The 24,366-nt window shown below is 41.1% G+C and overlaps 4 protein-coding genes across 6 annotated transcripts; 2 read left to right on the forward strand and 2 right to left on the reverse strand.

Moving 5' to 3' along the window:
• LOC8060958 (acyl-coenzyme A thioesterase 13) lies at positions 984–2,402 on the reverse strand. Of its 2 annotated transcripts, none has more exons than XM_021465382.1 (3): positions 1,728–2,402; positions 1,455–1,616; positions 984–1,352 (listed from the first exon to the last, which is right to left on the reverse strand). In XM_021465382.1, exons 1-3 carry the CDS (start codon positions 1,938–1,940, stop codon positions 1,179–1,181), a joined length of 549 nt encoding a protein of 182 aa, XP_021321057.1. In that variant the 5' UTR covers positions 1,941–2,402; the 3' UTR covers positions 984–1,178. The 2 variants fall into 2 exon arrangements, with proteins under 2 accessions (XP_021321057.1, XP_002445825.1); XM_002445780.2 differs by having other exon boundaries at positions 1,476–1,616; positions 1,728–2,396.
• Positions 3,695–7,922, reverse strand: LOC110437119 (FHA domain-containing protein FHA2). Of its 2 annotated transcripts, none has more exons than XM_021465378.1 (4): positions 7,734–7,922; positions 6,893–7,555; positions 6,007–6,164; positions 3,695–4,250 (listed from the first exon to the last, which is right to left on the reverse strand). In XM_021465378.1, the coding sequence occupies exons 2-4, from the start codon at positions 7,530–7,532 to the stop codon at positions 4,041–4,043; spliced, it is 1,008 nt and encodes a 335-aa protein (XP_021321053.1). In that variant the 5' UTR covers positions 7,533–7,555; positions 7,734–7,922; the 3' UTR covers positions 3,695–4,040. The 2 variants fall into 2 exon arrangements, with proteins under 2 accessions (XP_021321053.1, XP_021321052.1); XM_021465377.1 differs by having other exon boundaries at positions 6,887–7,555; positions 7,734–7,915.
• LOC8062405 (ervatamin-B) lies at positions 12,727–14,245 on the forward strand. Its single transcript, XM_002444661.2, has 3 exons — positions 12,727–13,285; positions 13,409–13,653; positions 13,777–14,245. The coding sequence occupies exons 1-3, from the start codon at positions 12,760–12,762 to the stop codon at positions 14,128–14,130; spliced, it is 1,125 nt and encodes a 374-aa protein (XP_002444706.1). The 5' UTR covers positions 12,727–12,759; the 3' UTR covers positions 14,131–14,245.
• Positions 18,771–22,210, forward strand: LOC8060959. The gene is made up of 2 exons (XM_002444662.2): positions 18,771–19,246; positions 20,470–22,210. Exons 1-2 carry the CDS (start codon positions 18,960–18,962, stop codon positions 21,785–21,787), a joined length of 1,605 nt encoding a protein of 534 aa, XP_002444707.1. The 5' UTR covers positions 18,771–18,959; the 3' UTR covers positions 21,788–22,210.

The raw sequence follows: 24,366 nt of genomic DNA on the forward strand, positions 1-24,366 counted from the left end.
GTGTTGAGAGGTGCGGGATTTGGTTGAGAGCAGGTGTCGTTGTCTATTACTATTCATTATATGTTATAGTTTGAGTAGTTTAGGGTTATCTTCACCGGCATCCATGTGACGCCATCCGAGGTCTTCGGTCCTCCATGCATGGTGGTGCTGATGATGGCGGCGATGGCTCCCTCATCGCTGCAGCCTGTAGGTTAATAAGGTGTGAGCTCGTCGGATCTAGAGGAACACGCGAATCCGGAGGTGTCGAGTCTAAGCGCTAGCAGCCATGAAGTGTGCTTTTTTCGCGCCAAAAATTGCATGAGTTGTGACTTGCAGTTGTCCAGTAGGGTCTCTCTTAGTATTAAAAATTTCCTATTTTTCATCCCATTTGTTGGGCTTTTGTGAAAAGCACGTCACTATCAGCTTTAGAATATTGCAAGTGCTCGCCGGTGTCGCTTTTAATTGTGTTGGTTCAAAAAACGGTCCTGATGGTTATTTTGAACCGGCGTAGTGAATATTACTTAAAATAATTTTAAATTTAGTCTCCGCACTTTTTTTAGAAAAAATAAAAACATGTCATCCTAGAACTTCTTTGTCGCTTTTTGCTCTTTTTCTTCCCTAAAACATGGTACTATCACTCTTATACAAATAAATGACCATCTATGTCCATGTGGCACACATACTGAGATACGCGGTATATGAAGGGTAACAAGTAATTTGATCCAACTGTTAATCTTTGTGCACAACTCTAAAGATATATTTCAACTATAGGGAAATAGCTTATATTAATGATTTCATTTTAATATGATGTTTGTGCTTAACATGCAGCTCATGGATTATTTCCTTTTTTCTATATGATGTTTGTGTTTAACAAGCAGGGGAAGGCCCAGGCTCAGCGGGCCTCGCTGGGGAAGGCCCAAGCTTAACAGGCCACGCAGGGGCAGCGGCAAAAGCCAGTGGCAAAAAAGCCTCGCTCGTCATTTGCTCAAAAAAAAAAAAGTTACACTTTGTTACTTTCAGAAGGCCCTTCACTCGGTGGGTAGTAGATCGAAATACTCGTGCACTTTTTTTTTAAGTTACTCGTACACTGATGCCATGAAGAGATGTATTGCTACCAACACTTTGACTCAACATGTGCTGAGATATACCAAGATTTTCGTGTGAATTACATGCCCATTGTGAGAGATGTTCGCATTTCTTCAGAGCTTGCTGCTGCTTGTGCTTGTGTTGCTCTTTGTTGTCAGCTGGATAGGTGCCATCCACTGCCTGCAGCTCGCCACCAGCTCGCCGGACTCTTTCTTCCGCACCTCCACCGTCACAGCCACCATCTTCCCCTTCCGGCCCACCACTCGCCCGTCCATCTCCACCTCCTCCTGCGATTCAGGCCGCCGGCCGGCCGGAGCAGTGACGCAGCATCGTCATCAGGCGGCGTACGTGGACATATAAAAGATGGAAGATTTGGTGCGGTTTGCTACTGCCGAGTGTTGACTACGCACGTCGTGATGGGCGGGCGAGAAGTAGGACAGTCCGTACTGGACGGTGACCACGTCCGCGCCCAGCACCGTGAACACCGCCGCCGCGCACACGTTGTCCGCCGCCGCCGCGATGGCCCCGGCGTGCCACCTCCCCTCCGCGTCCTGCATGCGCGCAAGAAAGGACCAGGTCAGATCCGGGCTCACAGGGAGCATCCAAGACGCGGAGGCCGCGCGACGACGTCGCGCGCGTCGGCAGGCAAGGCAACGACGCACGGTGAGCGGGGCGCGCACGCGGAGCGAGCAGACGACGCGGCCGGGCTCGGCGAGCGAGACGCGGGCGCCGGCAGTCGCGAGCGCGGTGAGCGCCTGGCCCCCGGTAGCTACGGCGGGGTGGACGTGGCCTTCGCGGTCGACGCTGACGTCCTCCAGCCACTTCGTCGCGGTGGCGGCCAGCCGCAGCGCCCGCGTCTCGCCGGCGTCGCCCATGATGTGACCCCGCGTGCGTGCCAGCGCGCGGCCTTGTCGTCCTTGGGTGCCGGAATGCCTCTCTAGCTCGTTTTTGTTGAGTTGGTGCAATGTCTCGATCTAGCTACAGGTCGTGTGAAATTATTAGCTACCAAAAGGTGCGCGGTGCGCCACGTACGTAGAGATCTCTAAGAGATGCCCCACTGAGCACCTGCTGTGCCGTGTCGTGAGAGGTGAAGAATCATCATCGATGCTTGCAAGCCGTGAAGGAGCGATGCGTGGAGCAATATATGCTGATGCTGATCTGGGTGTTCTACTTGCCTCGATGCTCGGTGTTGCCCGGTGTAGGTGCGTCAGAGACGTGGGCGGCCAAGATTGTTGGAACACGCAGAGCTCACACTACGCCAGAAAGCAACAAAAGAGACATGTGTCTGCCAGAGACGGTCGTCGGTACCACCAGAGACATGTGTACACTATGATCTGGATACATAATATAAAAGTATCTAGAAAAAACTAAAACATGTAAGGCCTTGTTTAGTTGGTGAAATGAAAAACTTTTACCATTGTAGCACTTTCGTTTGTTTGTGGCAAATATTGTCCAATTATAGACTAAATAGGCTCAAAAGATTTATCTCGCGATTTACAAGCAAACTGTGTAATTAGTTTTTATTTTTGACTATATTTAATGTTTAATGCATGTGCCGCAAGATTCGATGGGGTGAACTAAACAAGGCCTTAACAAAGAAGAATGGAGGAAGTAGTACTTAACTACGCATAGAATAATGCCATCATTCTTTCCTATGTAAAGGAGAGAAGAAAGAGAAGAGCTAGCTCTTCATGATGAGGGCACCCTCAAAGAGCAAAAGTCAACTTGCTATCTTATGTAAACTCAAAAAAAAAACAATGGAGTCACCCAACAATGCTATATGAAAAATATGTAAGTGTTTTGCACGTATCTCCGTACATAATATTCCACACATATCTTAAACGCCTGCAGCCTGCCTCTGTAAGCGGCCGGAGCTTCACCAAGCAGGGGGCGGATGCTTGAACGCGGCACTGATGTCGCACTCACGAGCGAGCGAGGTTGAGCAGAGCGGGAAGAAGAGATTGGAGAAAATAACGTTTGGGCACTTTGGTGGTGGTAAGCGGGTAATTTTCGGTCCAAAGTTGTTGAGCTTATGACCTTCCAGTAGTATATTCTTGGTTTTGGATTGTTTTCTGGCTTTGCAAAGCTGGCCCTAAGCTCATTGTTTGTTTCAGCTTTGAGTTTTTGACTAAACCACAAGCTCTCAGAAAAGCCTAAATAATGCCATATATAACTTTCGTTTACGAGGTAAGTTAAAAGCGAGCGAGCCTGCCTGATTACTTTCATAACAGCAGCGTCTACCTTTAAGGATGGGCAGACAATTCCTTCCCTCATTTTTTTCATTTAGTTACACTAACAAGAACCAAGGATACCCGTTTCAAGCACCCGTCCCCATCCTTATCTACCTTCTGCTGTGGACCATGCACTCATTCCACTCATTCAGTTTTTGTTTGGCTGCACTCGTATCCACAGCAATCTACAATGTGTTGGAGTGAATTAGAGTGAAAAAATAACTAATTTCTACCTCAATCTACCCCAACACATATGAACTGAAGTGAATACAAGTATGTCCAAACAAGCCCTCAGGTGTACCTAGCTCAAGCCTGTAACAAACATTTTTTTTTCCTACAACATTTCTACTGGCTTCGGCGAGAAACTCATGTAGTGTCAACCGGGGACGCTAGGATAGTTAGTTTCCAAAAGTCAGAAAACTGCTGAGAAGAGGACACCAGACAACAGTTAGTTTACAAGTATTTCAATCATGACACTGGATATACATACTGGATACGGTAATCGAGCTGTTGTTAAGTTGCTAGCATAGGTTAAGACTTTAAAACTCATGCTTCCATATACTGCTGCCGACATTACAGAGATGGTCACGGACCAGTACAGCTGCTCAAACACACAAGACACAGTACAACAGGGTCCAAAACAGCTGCCGAAACCTCGGCCCCTTCTGAACACGGACTGGAAATGGGGGGAGCCAGTGTGCCTATTATTTCCTCAGCATGCCCCTCCCGGTCCCCTAGTTCCCTCTAGGAGAGCAAGGAGACCAGCGAAACGAACTCAGAGGTCATTCTACCTTTCGATCTTGTGTTGATGACAAAATGCTCAGGGTACTTTCTGAGCAGCGCCAGAAGGCCAAACCAAGGCCTGCCCTTCGTCTCTGTTGGTGACCAGTCGTCTTGTGTTAAGTACTTTCGGACCCTGCTGGGGTGCCACACATTGCCAAACTGATCAAGAAGCTGCAAGTAATCAAACACAGTTAGAATATGGAAGTGGCAGTAAGTACAAAAGTTTCAAGAAACAGCGAGTTTAGGAAAATGCAAATCACATGCTATATTTGAAAGCAAAACCTGGAGATGTTAAGTAGAGAAAGGGATAAAGAAAAGTTCCATCAATGGCGAGTGGGACATCAATGATAGCCTATATGGGCGGCACAAGGGACCAAATTAAAAGCAACTACATGAATTCTTGAAACAGATACTGAAGGGTTCTTAAAATAGCATAGTAACCATAAATCATAACTTTGGTCTTTTGATATTAATTGAAAGGCCGGGCATAATGCCCTTGAACTCAAAAAAAAAAACATAAATCATAACGAAGAAAGCACCATCTCATGTAAAAGAGGACCCCCAAGGCTTCAGTTTCTGGGTGCTGATACAAAGTACAAACTGCACAACTGAAAGGCTTATGTTCTAAATAATAGATAACCTTGGTCTGCCTCATTTTAGCCCTGAATTTTTGGGCTTCTAGTTCTACCACATACCATTCCCACATCTGAGAATGGCCAGACAAGATGCTGAGCAACTAATAGCACATCATATCACTTTAGGGGGGGTAGGGTATTTAGAAATTGGTTAGAATACTACTCCCTATGTGCATCAATGTATTTGACATATTTTGTTTCAAAAAGAAGTCAAACTTCATAAATTTTGACCAACATCATTAGTTCAAAATACTTATAAAATTATGTTGATTTGTAGCAATTGACAACATGATCTAAGCGAAATCAATAGTCAAGCTCTACTTTTGATAACTTTCTTATTCTGCAATATGCATTACATCTAAGAACAGATAGAGTACATTGGGATGGGGAAATAAACATTGGGAACAGAATAGAACACTCCCTCTTTGCTTGCTTGCTACTGGATAGCCATACCTCGACAGGGATAACTTGTCTTGAACCATAATAAGTAATATCAAAACCTAAGAAAATCAATCACTAGTACACAGATATCTAAAAGAAAATAACCCAAATAAAAATCCGCATTCATAAATTACAGCTTATTCTGAAAAGGATCTTGCCACTACAACAGCTTGGTGCTACATTGCTTTTTTCAGTAACTTCTGTGCAACTGCTGCGGCTGTTGGGGCCACGCCACGCTTACAGCAGTCTACTAGGCAACATACTGTGCAAGTAAATTGTGTTTCTTATGTTAGTAGGATGGGTTTGCTAGCAGACAAGTAAGGAGTTAATATACTAGCAGTTTTGTAGCCTACAGGCACAAATAGAATGATTCTTCTGTACTTCAGAGTTTGTCTCAGGTCAGCTGTATACACCTAGAGGAAAGCTTTGGCATGACAATGACTGCTAACACAAGATGTAGGAAAAGGCAACATAACCTACGCTAAAGTTGAAACAATGCGTGCATTACAATTGTGCTGATGATGATCTAGATAGTCTATTTCAGATAGAAGCATCAGTTACATGATCTTACAGGGTAGGAATGCTAGCATTTTGACTAACATTTCCAGTTGGCATGCACCACCAAGTTTCTCATAGTCTATTTATGTAGTCAATCGAATTTAATTTCCTTAATGATGTAGTCCTGTGGTTCAGTCAGTTTATAAACACATGATAACACTAGTATGTCTGACTTGATTCGGTTGGTTAAGTAGCAGGAGACCACTGGGACTAATCAGGGCAAGTGATAAAAAAAAATGACTTCAGCATCAGAAATGCTGAGGTATATATTTTTATTGATTTGTATAACAAACCTCTGTATGGAGTTTTGCCATGGGCATCCATTCTCCAGGGCCGCAGAGGTCCGATAACACTGTGGCAACAGATGACACAACATCCTTCTCTTCTGCTTGAAGGGCTTGTTGGTTGTCAATATCCCTTTCACCCCTTGATCTTATGTCTGATCTACTGTCTGCAAACAAAAAGGAAGACATTGAGGTACCATGAAATAAACTATTTCAGCACTGTGGATAAAAAATTCCTCCCAACGGAAATAGCTCTAAAAATTAAGAATAAAGTACAGGTGTTTCCAATTGAAGATCTATAATTGGCAACAGCAACAAGAGACAGCAGGATTGACAAACTTTAATTGCATCATTTAGTGATTCTTAATCCTCGAAACAATAACAATATTATTACTATCCAGCCAAGGTAACACATTCAGATTGCTAGAATTTCATATTAGGAGGACATATATAAAAGAGATACAACTCCGTTTGAACATCGAAGAGGCTTCCAGTTGTGGGAATACGTATATAAATGATTATAAGGTACTCGTGTAACAAAAAATATATGTTTTTTAAATACTGGATTTGCATCAGCATTCACAAAGTGCTATATTTCTGTAAAGAAAGTATCCATAAGCATCCTTCACTGTAACTAAGATTTACCAAAGTTCCCTTAACCATCAAATTTTGCTAGGCTGTGTATATTCTAGGGTCTACACTAATATGGAATGTTGGCATATCCTTATTACTATGTGTTCTGAAGTCAATGCAACGACTAGATTGAATGACTGTCAACAGACAACCACCATTTAGGCATTTACTATTTGCTCCTTTCACTATACAACAGGAGGATGAGGAAACATAAATCATATCCAACAGAAATACACATATATAGTATAGATGGTACCTTCACCTAGTGTTCCTATTGGTTCCACATTGATTCTATGCCCACCATAGATATCCAAGTCTACAGAAGACTTCTTGATTCTCTTTATCAGCTTTCCCCTCATCCCAGTTTCACTGATACCATTCCCAATCTCATCAACCTCTCGACCATAATCAGCTTCATAGGAGCGGTCATGAAACTCTGACAAACGAGGGCGGCCTGGCCCCCGTGCATGTGCATATGATGGTGGAGGAAGCTGCGGTGGAATAACAGGAGCATGCCGAGCAGCAGCAGCTGAGGCGAAGATGGACCGCGTTGGCAGTAGAAAGTAGAACTTCTTGTCCCCAATCTGCAGCAGATCCTGCGAATCAAGCTTCACAGGAGGGTTTCCTGGGAGGTGCAGGACACCCTCAACAAGGCACCCGTTCTTGCCAATGACATCGAGCGCGAACCTGCGGCGCTGGAAGTCGTAGAATATCCGGGCGTGGTGGCGGGAGATGTTCATACCCCCACCGAGGCTCGAGAGATCCACATCCACTGTCGATTTCTTGCTGTTGCGTCCCAGCATGATGGAGTATGTCTGCATGTAGTACTCGAAATCCTCCCCCTGGAGCTTCGCAAATCCTGCATCCACTTCACCATCTGCGCCTGAAGACCCGCCGGGCATTGCACCGGCGCCCAAGGGACGACCTTGACGTTGGGCATCAGCGGCACACCCGATAATTGTTGCCACAAAAACGAAGTTAGTAGGATACAGTTACACTTGAGATTAGATCAGATCCGAATACAGATAGCCAAATAGCTTTAAGTTAGGGTTCGTGCGCTCAGTTGTGCACGCGAGGAAGAGAAGAAAGGGGGGCGAGCATACCTGATGCAGTCGGTGCTCCTCGCCGGCAAAGGATCCGACGAAACCCGGGAAGCTGCGAGTAGGGCGGCGCCGGTCGTCAAGGGTGTGTCCGGTCGCCTGGCCCCGTCGACGGCGAGGTGAATGTGGGAAGAAAAACAGCAAGCAGAAGAGCACACCTCAGGAGAGCAATTCTTCCATGGCTACTGGGCCGACTGATTTTTTTTTTTCTACAGCTGCACGCGCATCACTGCGCTTGTTCGCCGGGGAGACAGCGGCCCATGAGACTGGTTCATTGTTTGTGTCTTTTCTGACTCTTGTTTTTTCTTTCTTTTTTCCTTTTGCTTCTAACTACTTTCATTACTATCAATCATTTTATTTATTAATATTAATTTATAATTTTCGCAGATACACTAGTGAATCCTTTTTTCAATTTTGTGTCACTGGTCTAGGGGTAAAAATTGTTATTGGGCATTTAAATTTGTGTCTTAATTAATTCTATAATATTTTTATTTCACATGGATATATCATGAGAATTTTTCTTCCAAACATGTAATTTTTTTATTTTGGTGTTGGAATGTTTTTATTGTGTTTTTGGAACATATTTTCTTGTTGCAACATATGAACATATTTTGCTAGTTTATATCTATATCTTCTAATATTAAAGAGACAAAATTTCTCTCTACCTATTTTTTCGTTCCGATGTGCCCTAACCAACTCATAAATGTGGGGATTGTCTCTCAAGTCTCTCTATAAAACTCTTATATGTGTCATGTTTCCTAAGGTAACTTGAATTAGGAATCCTAATTCTAATTCAAATAGGCCTCTCTAATCCCTTTTTTATATTATAAAATATGCAAGAACTTTTAGTAGCCTCAGTAGGAATCTAACCCTTTACTTTTTCAGTGTCTGTCTCAATTTTCGTTTATTTTTCCTTCTTCACGTTTCTATTCAACAATAAAAAAAATACATGCAAATAGATCAAAAGGAAATAGAAACCCGCTGCTTTATAAAGAACCAAAAAATTTGTGGTAATTCTGGTCGCCCTATGCTTAAGTCGTGAATGCCTTCTCTAAGGTTTCACGCATCATACTACTCCGTATGTTTCCTATGTCATCTGACTTCGTCTCTATCCTGTTTTACTAATTCTTCCTAAACCATAATGTTCAAAGTTTCATCCTTTTTATTTTCATTGACTGATGTTTCTTACGAGACAATAATATATATGCAAATACATTAAGCGGAAAAATGCGCTCTTCCTTCATATTTTCCATTGGGTCTTTGGATTTTTAACAGGGCTTGTATTTGTCATGGTATTTGCTCAAGTGGAGTGTTAAGAATTCCTCAATTACAGGATTGATAGGCTCATATCATATATAACTTAAAGGTTACCATATTCACCTTGAAGGCTACATCTTTATCAAGGGATTACATATAGATTTATAATGACTAATGAAGAAATAACTTCCCTTGTATACTTGTCTCTTATGTGTTATTGTTTGTTGTTCTTGAGGATTGAGTAAGAGAGATAATATCCATCTATAACTTCTACACACCTTTTTATTAGGATTAGGAACGAGAAATAGATATGGTAATTCGTGCTTAGGCAAATTCTCAAGAGGTTGGACGACTTCTTTGATTCGTCCAATTAAAGGACGACACCAAAAAGTAATCGCTCTATGATCGTTCCACGGAAGAACCATTAGTACTAATTGTGTACCAAAATAATGACTTTCAAGTTACAGTACAAGCTACAAATTTTGTATCATTTCTAGAGAAGCTTAAAAAATCAAAAAAAATATAGAAAACTCCTAAAATCTCAAAATCAGTTTTGTTAGGTTACTGATATTTAAATCTATACACGAATAATACAAAACTGCATGTTATGTGAAATATATGTGCTTGAAAAATACAAAATCTATATGTGATATATATGTGCTTCAAAAATACAAAAATACAAAACTTGTAGCTTTTGTACTGTAACTTGAGATTGTTCTTTGGTAGGCGATTAGTACTAACCGTTTGGCCGTGGAACGATGTGGAGGTGCTTACTTTTCGACATCGTCCTTCTATTAGATGAAGCAAGAAGTCATTCAACTAACCAACAAATTTTCATCGGGCAGTGGCGCAAACGCGGTGCGACGGATTGATGGCGCGCGGCCACTCCCTCCCGATCTCTTTCACTCCACTACTCACGCACACACTGTCTCAACCTCTTTCACTCGCAGATCCAGTGACGGCGGCCACTCCATCTCCCTCTCATATATTTATTTGTATTTTTCAAGCATACATATATAACATAACACATGCAGTTAACCTCAAAAGTGATTTTGAATTTTGTGATTTTTCTATATTTTCTTTTGATTTTTGTAAACTCCTTTAGAAATGGTACAAAACTTGTTACTCCCTCCGTCTCAAGATATAAGGCGCGATTTGACATGGCGCGGTCTTGAAGATCATACTTTAACTATTAATTTATACTATTATATATAATTTATGACAACAACAAAAGTATCATTAGAAAGTATTTGTAAAGGCAAATCGAATGTTACCATGATTATACTATACTTTTTTTATATTATTAGTAGACTAATTATTGGTTAGGGATAACAAAGTTTGAATTTTAAAATATGTGCATGCCTTATATCCTGAGACGGAGAGAGTAGCCGGTAGTGTAACCTGTAGAGATGCATGGTACGGAACTCCTGTAATACCAAATCGTCCGCCCGTGGAACGACAAGCAGTAATCGTTTTCCCGTATACACCAATTATTTTTTCGGCGTCGTCCTTCAATCGGACGAATCAAGAAGTCCAAGTAGAAGATAATTACTCCAGTTTTAGTCTCTGGTACAAGACTTCCTTGCTAATCGTTTCCCCGTGGAACGATTATTGCATGTGATCATTTTCCCGTACATCCTTTCATTTAGAGAAATTAAAATCTACTTAACAAACTATGCTATTTAGCTTGGAGTTTGATATTCCAAAACGTTCCAAAATTCACATATATGACTATTTCAAAAGACTCTGCTGCGGTACTCCCAAATAACTGTGAGCCGTTCATTGATTTCGATCGGACGGTTACGATAAACTGTTACCTCCTAAGAGGTAATAGATGAAATGTATATTTAATAAACATGACAACTAGGTCCCATATATTTGAAACAAATGATAAAAAAAAGAAATATACGAAGATAAATTATTGATGAGTTGCTACCGTCGTTACCTCTAACTGTGTCTAGCTAGAGGGTAATTAACTTCAAGAGTTCACCTAAAATGAGATGTCAAATTACATGATTTAGCCATTATCTAAAATAAAAAATAACTTAAAAAGTAAATCACTCCAACAAGCTCTTCTATTTTTTTTCATTCACTCCATAATAAAAACTTGCACGTGATCTCGTTTTCTTCGATAACGGATCCGTCCAGTCGCACGGCAAAATCAATCACGACGCCCGTCCCTGCCATAGTCCGTCGCGGGGCACCGGCCGGGTCACGTCCTGGCCACCCGTGTGGCCACCTGCCAAGGACAAGGCCTAATCTACGTACGTGATGGTAGGTGCTTGGGCCAGCCGTTGGCCAAGGCAGGCAGGGAGGATGTTCGGTTGTAGCCGGATGCAACCATTGGGTAGCGTTTGGATCCACGGAGTCACGGAGATTTTAAGAATCTGGATAGAAAAAACTTATAAATTCTAAAAGTCTCATTCAAACATCCAAAGATTTTAGAAGATTCTAACACACAAGCATATAACTAAAAAGCATTAGAGATTATTTTTATCTAGAATCTGGCCGGGTATGACTACGCGTTTGTCAGGTCACGTCGTGTGGCACTTGACCGAAGGGCAACACCCTTTTTTTACAAAGAATAGATTTTATTAATTTCATCATAACTATCACACCGAGTTGATATAATAAAAGTGATTTTTTTTTGTTTTTGCCTAAACAGTAATCACCAATCATAAGAGAAGGAAGCTTGAGACTTTGATGACAATAAATTCTAAGACTATGTTACCACCTATGTGTCCAGAAGAAAACGTTGTAACTGCTTGCATCATTGTTGAGACGCCTCAACACTATAGCCTATGTGTAGTGCTTTTGGAGGTAATCCATATACATAGCCAATGAATTACAAATGCCTGCAAGAGAGAGTAAATAAGTTTTTTTAATACTAAATCATTTCTGCATAACCAAAGCGACCAACAAATAGATGTGACGAGGTTTGAGATCCTTCTGAAACCCTCAAAGTTGCTGGTAGGAGAGATAAAAAAGACATGAGAGAGGTTGATAGACATTCTATGAGGGACTTATTTTTACACAAAATTATCCAAATCAGTCTATACAACACACGATAGCAAGTCTGTTGGAGTTGTTCTAAATAGACTACCATTATGCTTCTGTAGCCAGAGTACAACAAAACTAGTGGCTAATTACAAACTAATTAAATTTAAAGTACTTCGGCATTCCGAGTCCATGCATGCATTATATTAGTACTAAAAAGCATAGACTAGACTATCACTTTATTTTGACCACTGTTTTTACTCTATTTGTGCGGGTTATCTGGGAAGAACTTCTCAGATAAATTGTGTCATGTTTGGATCATCTTCTATAAACTTTAGAGCTCTAAAAAATTTTAGAGCACTTTAGCTCAGTTTTGAAATTTGAAGCTATAATATGACGTGGGCTAAAGTTTAGAGCTAACTTTAAACCACCTATTTGAAAACTTTAGCCTTAAAGTTTAGAGCGCTAAAGTTTAGAAGAGGGGATTCAAACAGGCTCTAATATAAGTGTGTCGGCCTTGTATACAAGGCATTCAATGACGTTTTGTTACGCAAAATTCGTGGGCTGTGATTTAAATTTCCATCCATGTTGACTAACAGGCTACTTTCATTGACTATCTAGAGCGCCACTCCACGTACACACTGTTATGTGTCATAAGGTTTTCGAGCGTTCGCTAGATTTCACTCTCTAATTAAGGACGGAGCTTGATCTATAAATAGATGCATGCACAAACATAGTAGCCACACAACACAACATACATACATAGACGACGATCATGATCATGATGAAGGTGCACGGCATGGCAGGGGTTGTGCTGGCAGCAGCAATGCTTCTGGCTGCAGTGGTGGCCGTGGCGGCGGCACCGCCACTTGTGCCGGTGACGGACAAGGACCTGGAGTCGGACGCCAGCATGTGGGACCTATACGAGAGGTGGTGCAGCGTGTATGCTGGGTCGTCGGACCTCGCGGAGAAGCAGCGCAGGTTCGATGCGTTCAAGATGAACGCTAGGCAAATCAACGAGTTCAACAAGAGGGAGGATGAGTCGTACAAGCTCGCCCTCAACCAGTTCTCCGGCTTGACCGAGGAGGAGTTCAACAGCGGCATGTACACCGGAGCCTTGCCTGAATTAGACGCCGGCGGCAACATCAGCAGCAGCGTTGGTACCAGTGGCATGAGCATGACCGACGACAACGACGATAAGTTGCTCGTCTCCGCCGGCGGCAACGACGATAAGGTGCCGGCCAAGTGGGACTGGAGACGCCACGGAGCTGTCACTCCAGTGAAGAACCAAGGACAATGCGGTGCGTTTACTAGCTATAGTGTGTGTAGTTTCCATGCATGCATGTTCTACCTTTTTTTAATTTGTTCTCTTGTACATACAGTATATGTTATTGTAAAGATCTATGGTGTACGCATGCATGCAGGGAGCTGTTGGGCTTTTTCAATGGTGGGTTCTGTGGAGGGCATCAACGCAATCAAGACAGGGAAACTGCAGACACTGTCAGAGCAAGAGGTGCTCGACTGCTCCGGCGCCGGGACCTGTAAAGGTGGGAACACGTACAAGTCATTCGATCACGCCATGAGGCCCGGATTAGCCTTAGACCATCAGGGGAATCCTCCCTACTACCCTGCCTACGTTGCCGAGAAGAAAAAGTGCAGATTCAACCCGGTGCGTGCACACATATACTATATAGTACTCAATGTATCTTAAATTACAAGACGTTTGACTTTTTTTAACACCAAATTTAACGAGTCATCTTATTCAAAAAATTGTTCTAATTGCCCATTACAGAATAAGCCTGTGGTGAAGATCAACGGGAAGAGAATGATGAGAAACACCAACGAGGCAGAGTTGCTGTTGCGTGTGTCCAAGCAGCCGGTGTCTGTCGTCGTCGAAGCTAGCCAGGCCTTCAGTCGCTACAGCAAGGGTGTCTTCACGGGGCCTTGTGGGACAAATCTAAACCACGCGGTCCTGGTCGTGGGCTACGGAACTACGCCCAACGGTATCAACTACTGGATTGTTAAGAACTCATGGGGCAAAGGTTGGGGTGAAAATGGCTACATCCGAATGAAGCGTAACGTGGGTACCAAAGCAGGTCTCTGTGGCATATACATGATGCCCATGTACCCTATCAAGAATAAGTAATTGACCGGCCATGTCCGGTGCCACACTGCCACCTACTACTACTGCAGCCAGCAGATGCATGCTTAGTTGCTTATGTACGTACACAAATTCTACTCATAAGAAAGAAAGAAAAAAAGAAATAAAGAAAGAAACGAGTAAGTAACAATCGAATAAATAATAACTAGTGTGGAGTTTATGTGTACGTGTGTGTGTATGGTTTGAATAAAGCAGTGTGTGTTGTTCGAATAAACATAATATTTCTCCTATTGCATGCTCATTACAGTACACTAGTGCTCTACTTCTTCTTTCTTATAAGTATGTGTTTGACTTGGGAGTACCAGGCTAAGAAAGGTGTTAATGTTTTAATTAAAGAGTCCATTATTTGAAACTCAATAATTTTGCAATCCATACAATTTCAAACGAGAAGCACAAGAATCGAAAGAAAAAAATCACGTGTTACATCAAGGTCTAAGATGCTGCTACTACTCTCTTTGTTTTAGGTCAATTGTACTCCGCTCAATCGACTATAGGCTATAGCCTTTTCTACATATAGAGTGAAGGTGGACTTATCACATGCAAGGTCGAAATTCTTTGTAAATCACGTCAAAATAAATACAACTTGAATTCAAACTAGACAAGGAAAATTGGCGTGATGTTCCCATCTGATCCATCTAGATGAATTGCGACTGATGTTCCCAAACCTGGTGTGTTAACTTTCGTAGGATTTATCCTTTTTTCAATTTTTTGTCACTGGTCTAGGGGTAAAAATTGTTATTGGGCATTTAAATTTGTGTCTTAATTAATTCTATATAATATTTGTATTTCACATGGATATGTCATGAGAATTTTTCTCCCAAATATGTAATGTTTTTATTTTGATGTTGGAATGATTTTATTGTGGTTTTGGAACATATTTTCTCATGATGTTGGAATAAATTTCTTTTATACATGCAACATATGGTCACGAATCTAGAACATTCTTATGATGCTACAACATTTTCTTAGGATGAACATAACACAGGGGAACAAGATGGGGTTTCTTTTCCCGTGGTTAGCATTCTATTTTTATCATCCCATTTTAAATGCTCTCAAGAGAAGCCCTCTTCCATAAGTCTGAAATTAAGAAGAAAACCCATTCCTTTTTGGAGCTTGAAAGTTGTAATCGGACAACTTTACAGTCCAAGCAAGAAGAAATCATATTGTAGTGTTTCCGAAGCTCAAGCCTATAGTGGGATCTGCACAAATAGCTAATAGCCAAAAGAAACGAATATAAAATAGTCATGTTTATTGAATTCTTTTTACTCCCTCGCCACAAATACTTTGCTTTGTTGACTTTTGTGGTATTTGAGTTCTATCTCTAACCAATATTTTTTTATTATAATTTAGTTACTGATAAGTGTAAAAAATATAATAAAAACAAATATATATCTATATCTATATCTATATCTAATATAAAAAAACTAAAATTTCTCTGTGGCGGCAAGTGGATGATCGCACGCGTCAAGAGATAGAGCATAATAAATCTTCAAGCAATACAAGGTGTATGTCCCATTACAATGCACAAGCATATTTTGCAAATCTATATCTAATATTGAAGAGGCAAAATTTCTCTCCACCCATTTTTCAGTCCGACATCCCCTAACTAACTTATAAAATGTGGAGATTGTCTCTCTTCAAGTCTGTCTATAGCTCTCTAATATATGTCATGTTTCTTGAGGTAACTTGAATTAGGAATTATAATTATAATCCAAATAGACTTCTCTAATCCTTTTTTTCATATTATGAAACATGCAACTAATCCAGATAGTTTTACTTTTTCCGTGTATGTCTCAATTTTCATTTTATTTTCCTTCTTCACATTTTTGTTCAATAATAACAAACAAAAAATACACACAAACAGATCAAAAGGAGCATAGGAACCTGCTGCTTTATAAAGAACCAAAATTTTCATGGTAATTTTGGTTTGCCCTGTGCTTAAGTCGTAAATACCCACTCTAAGGTTTTATGCATCATACTACTCTTTCTGTTTCCTGTGTCATTCGACTCCATCTCTATCTTGTTTTACTAATTTTTCCTGAACCATACCATTCACAATTTCATCCTTTTGTTTCATTGGTTGATGTTTCTTCCATTTCTTCCAAGATGACTGTTCTGAATTTATTTTCTTTTTACTTTAAAGGAAGTCACAGACTTGATGAGAGATTAGATTTACAATATTTTTATAAGTTTTAAAGGAAGACACAGACTTGATATGTAAGTACCAACGCATGGATAACATTATTAATGTTATAAATGAATAGGTTAGTGTGCATTGTAATAGGAGAAAAAACTCAGATTATTTTAATTTCATGCAAGCTTTATAGAATACCAACATCAACTTAAATTATGAATTCCATAATCATTATAAAAATAATAAAAGTAGAGCATTAATTAATAGATCTCTGTTGCAATGTAGGTGACAGACTTTAGCTGGTGTCAACGCAGGGGCTAAGCAATCTATGTCCATAAATAGTGAGGCACGCTGAAGAAGTAAGGATGATAGAGGGTGGGGTTAGAAAACTATGAGCGAGCAAACATTGTCTTGGAAGATGAAAGTGGGTAACTGTCCATTGTAACGCGTGGACACTTTTGCTAGTAATATTAAAAAGCTAAAATTTCTCTCCACCTATTTTTTCATCCATTCTCCCTAACTAACTCCATAAATATGAAATTTATGTTGTCAAAGGGTCTCTAGCCTAATGATTAGAGCACCTGGGTAGCATCCAACAGACCTGGATTTGACTCTCTGTGGGAACGAATTTAAATAGATCTACAATAAATAAAATTGAAAAAATTAGTTAGGATTTTCCTGCCGACTTCGATATCCCAATTCACATAGATCCCTCTGATACCGAGGTAACTAAATAGAAATCCTATCCTAATCAAATAGGGAAGGATAAGAATAGAAATATATACCCTTATGTTAAGTCTGTCATTTGGAGTCCATGCGGTCTAGCCGACACACAATCAAATCAACTTCCTCCTCAAACACTGTATCCAGGCCTAACATCCACCGACTCCGTGTCCATGTTGTACTTATTGGCTTATTACATGTTCATGTTGTACACATACTTCCTCCATACCCATAAAAAAGTCGTTTAAGACAACGATACCGTTTCCAAAGCTTAACTTTGACTTCTTATTTTTATAGAAATATTTATCAAAAAAGGTATATGTATATTTTTATGAAAGTATTTTTCAAGATAAATCTATTCATATGAATTTTATATTTTCAAACTCAATAACTTAAAAGTTATTTATGATTTATATTTCTAATGTTTGACCCAAACCTTATCCAAAACGACTTCCTTTATGAATATGGAAGGAGTACGTGCAAGCAAGATGCGTGTTTGTGTAGGATTTCATGTGTATGATATGCAAGTTTCAATGGGACTTTATTTATGTAAGTCCCTATCCAAGTGACAGAAAAAAATATGTAAAAACTTGATTCCAGTCGATTGATATACGTTTAGTACCTAGAATTTAAGCATATACCTATCTCTATTTATTTTATTTTTGTATATTACTGTAGATAGGAGTTTTTCTTCTTCTTCTTCAGCCACTAGGACACAACATCCGGTTTCTAAGCACGGTACAAAAATCTAATCCCTATATGAATTAGATAGTAAAATGCAGTGATTGGATAAGACTCTTCCACATCCAATTCTAAGATAGATTAGAACACATGATACAGTTACAATTATAGGCACAATATGTTAAGTTCGACTCCAAGATGAATCATGATGCATAACATGATTATATTTAGATAAGTCTCTAAGTGCTCTACGCCCAAATATGTTGAGCCTACTCCAAGATGAATTTCGACACATGAAGCTATGAATAAATGAAACCATTTACAACCAAATTTTGAATAGTCTAATCAAGTATTTGTGGCAGAAGAAAATGCAACATGACTTTAAAATTGAAATAAATGCTACATGCTAAGTTTTTATTTTCTTTCTGCTAACATATAACTAAAGTGGAACATGGGCCCTCGAGTTCAAATTATAGACTTGTATGGGAGCTGTTATTTTTCTAAATCTATTCTACGAAGAAGCAACACTTTCTATCTAGTGGTACAGGATGGGACAATCAATGATAAGTGTTTGTGATAACTTTATAATTTCAATATCTAATGACTAATTGTCTGAATGTGTTCACATGTCCTAGGGTCCATGTATGTTTTCATAAAGATTGGTCTAGGTATTTGTTTAAACATCTACTTTGGTTTTTTTTTTGCCAACTTAGCTGCTATTATGATCTCGCTTAAATACAAGTACATATAATCCTTTGTTTGAAAATAACCTCATAGATAAATCACATTCACACATTCCAAATTGTTTAGAAGGGGAGAATCGCACATATTACAGCTTATTCAAAATACTTTTCAAATTTTAAAAAATAAACGTAAAAACCAGTGAAGTTAGTTGTACTACATAAAATAATCTTGAAATTTTCGAAGCTAGGGGTTTAAGTTTTCTTTTTGAAATGTTACAAGGGGTTTAAGTTTAAATGCAAGGTCACATGAGCATCGTGTGGAGAGTATCCCTATCCCAGGAAGAAATCAGGGGGTCAAGGTGGCAGCAATAATAATCACCATCATAATCACACAGGACATTGACAAATGACATGAGCGCACACTGTGTCACGTTCGCTGTGTGAGGCCCGGCCGGCCACGACTCCCGTCCCCTTCTCTCAGGCTCTGCGCGAAAGCGAAACGAGTCCACACGAGCCGCGCGGCGTCGCCGTCCGTGGTCCGCCGCCGCTCGCCGGAGTAGCAGCCGTAGCAGGGGGCAGGCTAGAGGCGGCGGATGGGGATCCTGGGCAAAGGCTCGGGGTGGTGCTTCTGCTCCCGCGGGGCCAAGCTGGAGCGGATCAAGTCCAGCCTCCTCGCCGCAAAGGGCGCCGCCGTAGCCGCCGTATCCTTCCCCAGCGGCGGCGGCGGAGGAGGAGCTGGAGGGAAAGGTGGGAGTGGGTTCCTCATCCACCGCGGCCTCCTGCTCACCACGCACGGCACCATTCCCTCGGCCGCCGCGGCGGCCATCGCCGAGGTCCGGCTCAGCCACGGCCGCCTCCTAGCTCGCCTGGTGCCGCAGAGGTATTAGAACCCAGCGCATTTCTTGGTATCCCCTGTTTAGTTTCCTCATGTCCTTGCTTGAAATTGCGATTTGGTGTCTGGCGATTCGATTTTTGGGATGAGCTCATCGACCCCCGGGAATCTAGAATGGATTTTGGGTTAGAATGTGCGTTTCGGCAATTTATTTGAGCTGCACTCGTACTGGGACCTTGAGTCCTTCGCCTTGGTGTAAAAGGATCTATTTTTACAGTGAATTGAAAGCTGGTAGTTGGAATTCCCTGGTACAAAGTATTTGCAGCATTACTGCTGTAAATAATTAGTTTTTTTCTGTGATTCTTTCCGGTTGCGATCCTGCCGTCCTTCCTGCATTTGAGAAAAGAGGTTTTGTTTGCGTGGAAGCTTGAGATTTGGGGGCATTGCGCTGGGGTTGACTTCCATAAGACCATATGATTCAGAATTATTTTTGGCTTGTGGTCACGGACTTAGATAATCTTTATGTCGCTGTTGCGCTTAGCTATTGTGGCAACAGTACATGCGAGTATTGATTCTAAAAAAAACAGTACATGCGGGTGGGGATAGGATTTCCATTTTGTTCGGTTGGTGAGGAACAGATATCACCAATATAAATGCATTCTGGCATTCTGCTACCTTGTTGATAGGATTTTGTGAGATTAGAGATCTATGAGTGGCAGATATATGGACCAATGTAACAAGAGAGATGTATGCTCACTATTGCATGCTCTCAGCTTACATGTAACTCAGAGAGCTTTGCGGCCATTCTGTAAGGAACGGGGACTTTTCAAATTTAGGTTGTCCAACATTGGAATGTCTTTCTGTCTCTGTACAATCTCGCATAAATTCTTTTTCAAGTCTGGGTTGCAGATTGGCTATCTGGGTACATAAAGAACTTGTGGCAAGTAATATCTCCTGAAAAGTGGTCCTTGGATCTATTTATTCACTTAATTGATGAGCACAGTACATGTTTTAATGCATTCTTAATTCAACATGGGATCAACCTAGATTTTCCTCTGGACTTGCACTTTATTGGCCATTGGCCAACACTCGAACATTCAAATGATCAGTTGTATGAAATGATGAAAGGATATAAAATATTTATAAAAAATAGTGCAGAAAAAAGATACTATAATGTTAAATAAGAGTAAGTGCTCTGAGCTCACATGGGGCTTTGTTTTCCATTCCTTTGCCATGTTACTTACTCTCCACATTGTATTTCTTCATTTCAGGTTTTTTATTACCAGTTCTATTCTTGACCTTACAATAGTTGGCCTTGACGTTGTGGATGATGACCTGAGTTCACATGGGCAGCAGCCTCATTTTTTGAAAACTTGCTTGAACCCCAGCTTGGACCTTGGCAGTACAGTTTTGCTACTGGGCCACAACAGAAATGATTTGGCTGTAGGAGAGGGGAAGGTTGTAATAGCTACAGACAACCTTATAAAGTTCTCAATTGATGAAGTCTTGTGGCATCCTGGATCTGCTGGGTTTGATATGCACGGTAATCTAGCTTTTATGGTCTGTGATCCCATGAAGATTGCACCTTCTACACCTAATGGGTATGCTTCTGCTTCATCAGCTGCCCTTTGTACATCAAGAAAGGATGTGCCCGCACAGTTTGGGATCCCTATTCCTGCAGTATGCGAATGGTTAAAACAACACTGGAATGGTAGCTTAGAAGATGTTAGCAAGCCGATGATGACTCCTGCACGATTGACAACCTCTGGTGAACGAAGTGGGCGTTCTTCCTTTGGTCATCTTCGTTATATTAAGACCACGGAGGTAGAAGGTGGTGGTGTCTTGTCATCATCGCAGATGCCACCAAGACCAACATGGCAGCATGGAGCATGCAGTTCAGCATCTGCCAAGATTTCACATGGCGAAAAGGATTCCATTGGCTCACATTCTTTCCATGGGCAACATGAGCTGACCTCAAAATTTTCCAAACCTCAGAAAGAGCAAGCTACTTCACTTGTGGAGCATTCAAGATCTATTCGCCTACCCCTTCCCTTAAAGCAAATGATGCCCGATGAGAACAAGAATGAGGCGAACAGGCAAGCTCTGCACAGAACACAACGATCTCATGTGCAAATGAACTGTGGTACTCTTCACAATGTTGCTTACCATGAAAATTGCTGGAGTGAGGTGCAGTCCAGTTCCTCCCCACTTGCGATATCCGAAGTAGGAGATGAGAGGGGTGGTTTTAGCAGTGGGGAAGAGACAATGTACTCTGCTGAAACAAGGGAAAGCCGGAACATTCCAAGTCCAAAGGAAAAGAAAGCCGAGGTGGTTGGTAGATCACAGAGTTTTGTGAACCATAACAAATGGGACTCGCCTAAAAGTGTTGAATCTTCGAGAGGTTTTCCTTCGAAGTCACAGACCTTCATTCCTTTAAGGAAACCACATCTACAGGCTGCAGCCATTTCACAGAAGAGCCAAGATTATTTCAGCCCGACTGTCTCGTCAAACATGAAGAAGAGGAACCTGTCCCAAACTCCCATGAAACCCAGGCAGCGTTCTCAAGTTACGTCAAAGTGGATAACTTGATGCATCCACCTGCCCCAGGAATCATACAAAGATAACATGTTTTAGTTTACTCAGTTCCATTCTGCATTTCTTTTTCCTTTTCCTTTATCCTTTTTAGCTGCATTTGTAAATGCATTCTAGTCATGAACTGTGCTCTAGTCATTCTTTTCTAGGGTACCATATGTTAGGAGATGCTGTTCTTTACCCTGTAATTCTCTACTGAAGGGTTAGACAGGTTGCCATTACAAAATACAGTTTTTCCCCTCCTGATACCCGTAGCTAAGGAGAGTTGAGAAGCGTAAGACTTGGTCTTCTTAACTCTCAATTGTCAGCACAAGGGATAATTCACAGGAATGCATTGCCCTTGCTGTATTGCTCTTGAAGCTCTGTACAAGGTTGTGCGCTTTGTTGAGGGAGGCGAATATGGTGATAGCTCTGCTGCAACTGTTTGGTTTCCTTTTCTGTCGTTTCTGCGACATGCCCTATTTCGTGAAGCATGTTCAGCTCACTGCAAACCTGAAGGACATTCTGGAACGAGTCAACAAGAACATTTCGATTCCCATTCCTTCTGTTTCTCTAGATTTTTTCAGGTTCTCTCGGCGAGCCGCTCTGATCCTTTTTCCACACTTTGATGGAAATTAGTAATCGGATGCACTGTAGATGTCCAAAGTCTTTGATAAATGAAAAAACTTCATCAGTAGGAAAGAGAATAAAAATTGGTGCAAGTGCTGTCATCTATTTTTGACCAAATAACACGAACGGAAACAAATGAATACGACCATCAGGAAGAGGGCAAATAATACAGCGAGGCCACCGTCATCCCCTCTTGCTCGGCGCCGTACTGGATGCCGATGGTCCAGCTCCAGGCTTCCAGGTGATGCAGAATCTGCCGTCTCACAGGTAGCCTGAACGAACGCGTGCGTATAAAACATCAGAGAAGCTAGAGTGATTCGATGCTGTTTTTCACTGGTGTGCATCCGCTGATCCTCCGGTGCAAAACTACGGTCCCATGCAGGCTCCTGCAGGGTTGCCGCCGATTCGAGCTTCGCTGCCGGGCCTGTCCCGGCAGAAGCAGGAGGATGAGGACGGCCCCGTACGGCACTCTCACATGCTAGGAAGTTGTATTTATTTATTATTTATTCATCAACTGACCAAACAAAATCAGGCCACTCTCAATGCATATTTGAGTGTCATGTACGTTAAATAGTGTGCCACATAAGTAAAATTGCTGACTTGACAAGGTCATTAATGGAGCATAATCAGATTCATGACGTTTACAAGTGGTTGTGGAAATCACAGTGTCAACCTAAGCATAAGGTGTTCTTTTGGCTGCTAATTAATGACAGGCTGAACACCAGGAACATTCTAAGAAGAAAAAATATGGAGCTCCAATCATATGACTGTGTGTTTTGTGTCAATAGCACTGAGGAAACTGGTCATCATTTGTTCCTCCAATGCCCCTTTGCAGCTCAATGTTGGCATAACATTCAGATTGAAGCTCCTACAAACTCTTTGTTCCTAGACGTTGTTTCCCAGATCAGAGATCAGATGCAGTCTCAGTTCTTCATGACCACATTAATTTTGATGTGTTGGTCTATTTGGAAAATAAGGAATAATCTGATTTTTGAAGGAGTCCAATCACCATTCAGGCGGCCGAATCAGTTTTCAAGAAGGAATTGACCCTTCTTCTGCATAGAGTCAAAGAAAGCCTACATCAAAACTTTCAAGAATGGATTCTTTCTCTTCCTTAGTCTTTCCGTTTAGTTTTCTCTTTTTTGTTTCCTTTTGGGTTCCTTAATCTTGTACTGGACAGTTGCCCTTTGCTCTTTCAATAAATTCTTACTGTAGGGGCTTTGCCCCTCCAGATCTTTCAAAAAAAAGGAGTTTCATCAGATGACAGATGAGTTTCATCCTCATGAAACTTATGTGTCCCGGTTACTTATTATAGTCTTGATAACTGTACCATAAAACTATACATTGAGACTATAATAAACTAGGTAACCGAGCCACATGAGTTTTATAGGGATGAAACTCCTCTCTCATCTGATGAAACTCCTTCATTTAATGACTCTGTCAAGTCAGCAATTTTGCTTATGTGGCACCCTATTTAATGTGCATGACACTCTCATGAAACATGCATTGAGACTCGCCATTTTTTCACTAGCCTTTGCCACACGTAGCATTAATATTATGTGGCAATACATACGTATCCAAGACTCCAATAGATTTCTTTCGTTTATATATATAAAAAAATTTGTTGGAACAATCAACTTGTATGAAAGTACCAACTTATGGTACCTCAACAATATAGTTTTCATGGTCGAGTAGTAATGCAGGTGTAGAAAAGAAAGCATGGAACGGTTGCTTTAAAAACTTTTTAAGTGATAGAGCCTTCCTAATATGTCAAACTAACAACACTTAAAAATAAAAGTGTTGCAATATATCTATGAAGTGTGTAGCACACTTTCCTAGGTAATGGAAATAAGTATTTGGCTTTATCCTTAAAAAAGAGGAATTAACCACAGTGCAGTTATAGTTTTGAGAAATGCAGAAGCAATAGTGTATTGTCTTGGAGATCATCATCTTACAATGAAAGGAAC

The sequence above is a fragment of the Sorghum bicolor genome, chromosome 7 (assembly GCF_000003195.3).
Source record: "Sorghum bicolor cultivar BTx623 chromosome 7, Sorghum_bicolor_NCBIv3, whole genome shotgun sequence".
Lineage (NCBI taxonomy): Eukaryota > Viridiplantae > Streptophyta > Magnoliopsida > Poales > Poaceae > Sorghum > Sorghum bicolor.

Coding starts and splice junctions, on each gene's coding strand:
- LOC8060958 (XM_021465382.1), bottom strand. CDS start 1,940: ATGGGCGACGCCGGCGAGACGCGGGCGCTGCGGCTGGCCGCCACCGCG. Junction 1,617..1,727: donor GCGTGCGCGCCCCGCTCACC/GTGCGTCGTTGC, acceptor GCGCGCATGCAG/GACGCGGAGGGGAGGTGGCA. Junction 1,353..1,454: donor TGCGTAGTCAACACTCGGCA/GTAGCAAACCGC, acceptor CCTGAATCGCAG/GAGGAGGTGGAGATGGACGG.
- LOC8062405 (XM_002444661.2), top strand. CDS start 12,760: ATGATCATGATGAAGGTGCACGGCATGGCAGGGGTTGTGCTGGCAGCA. Junction 13,286..13,408: donor GAAGAACCAAGGACAATGCG/GTGCGTTTACTA, acceptor GCATGCATGCAG/GGAGCTGTTGGGCTTTTTCA. Junction 13,654..13,776: donor AAAAGTGCAGATTCAACCCG/GTGCGTGCACAC, acceptor TGCCCATTACAG/AATAAGCCTGTGGTGAAGAT.
- LOC110437119 (XM_021465377.1), bottom strand. CDS start 7,532: ATGCCCGGCGGGTCTTCAGGCGCAGATGGTGAAGTGGATGCAGGATTT. Junction 6,165..6,886: donor AATAGGAACACTAGGTGAAG/GTACCATCTATA, acceptor TTTTGTTTGCAG/ACAGTAGATCAGACATAAGA. Junction 4,251..6,006: donor TGGCAAAACTCCATACAGAG/GTTTGTTATACA, acceptor GATTACTTGCAG/CTTCTTGATCAGTTTGGCAA.
- LOC8060959 (XM_002444662.2), top strand. CDS start 18,960: ATGGGGATCCTGGGCAAAGGCTCGGGGTGGTGCTTCTGCTCCCGCGGG. Junction 19,247..20,469: donor GCTCGCCTGGTGCCGCAGAG/GTATTAGAACCC, acceptor TCTTCATTTCAG/GTTTTTTATTACCAGTTCTA.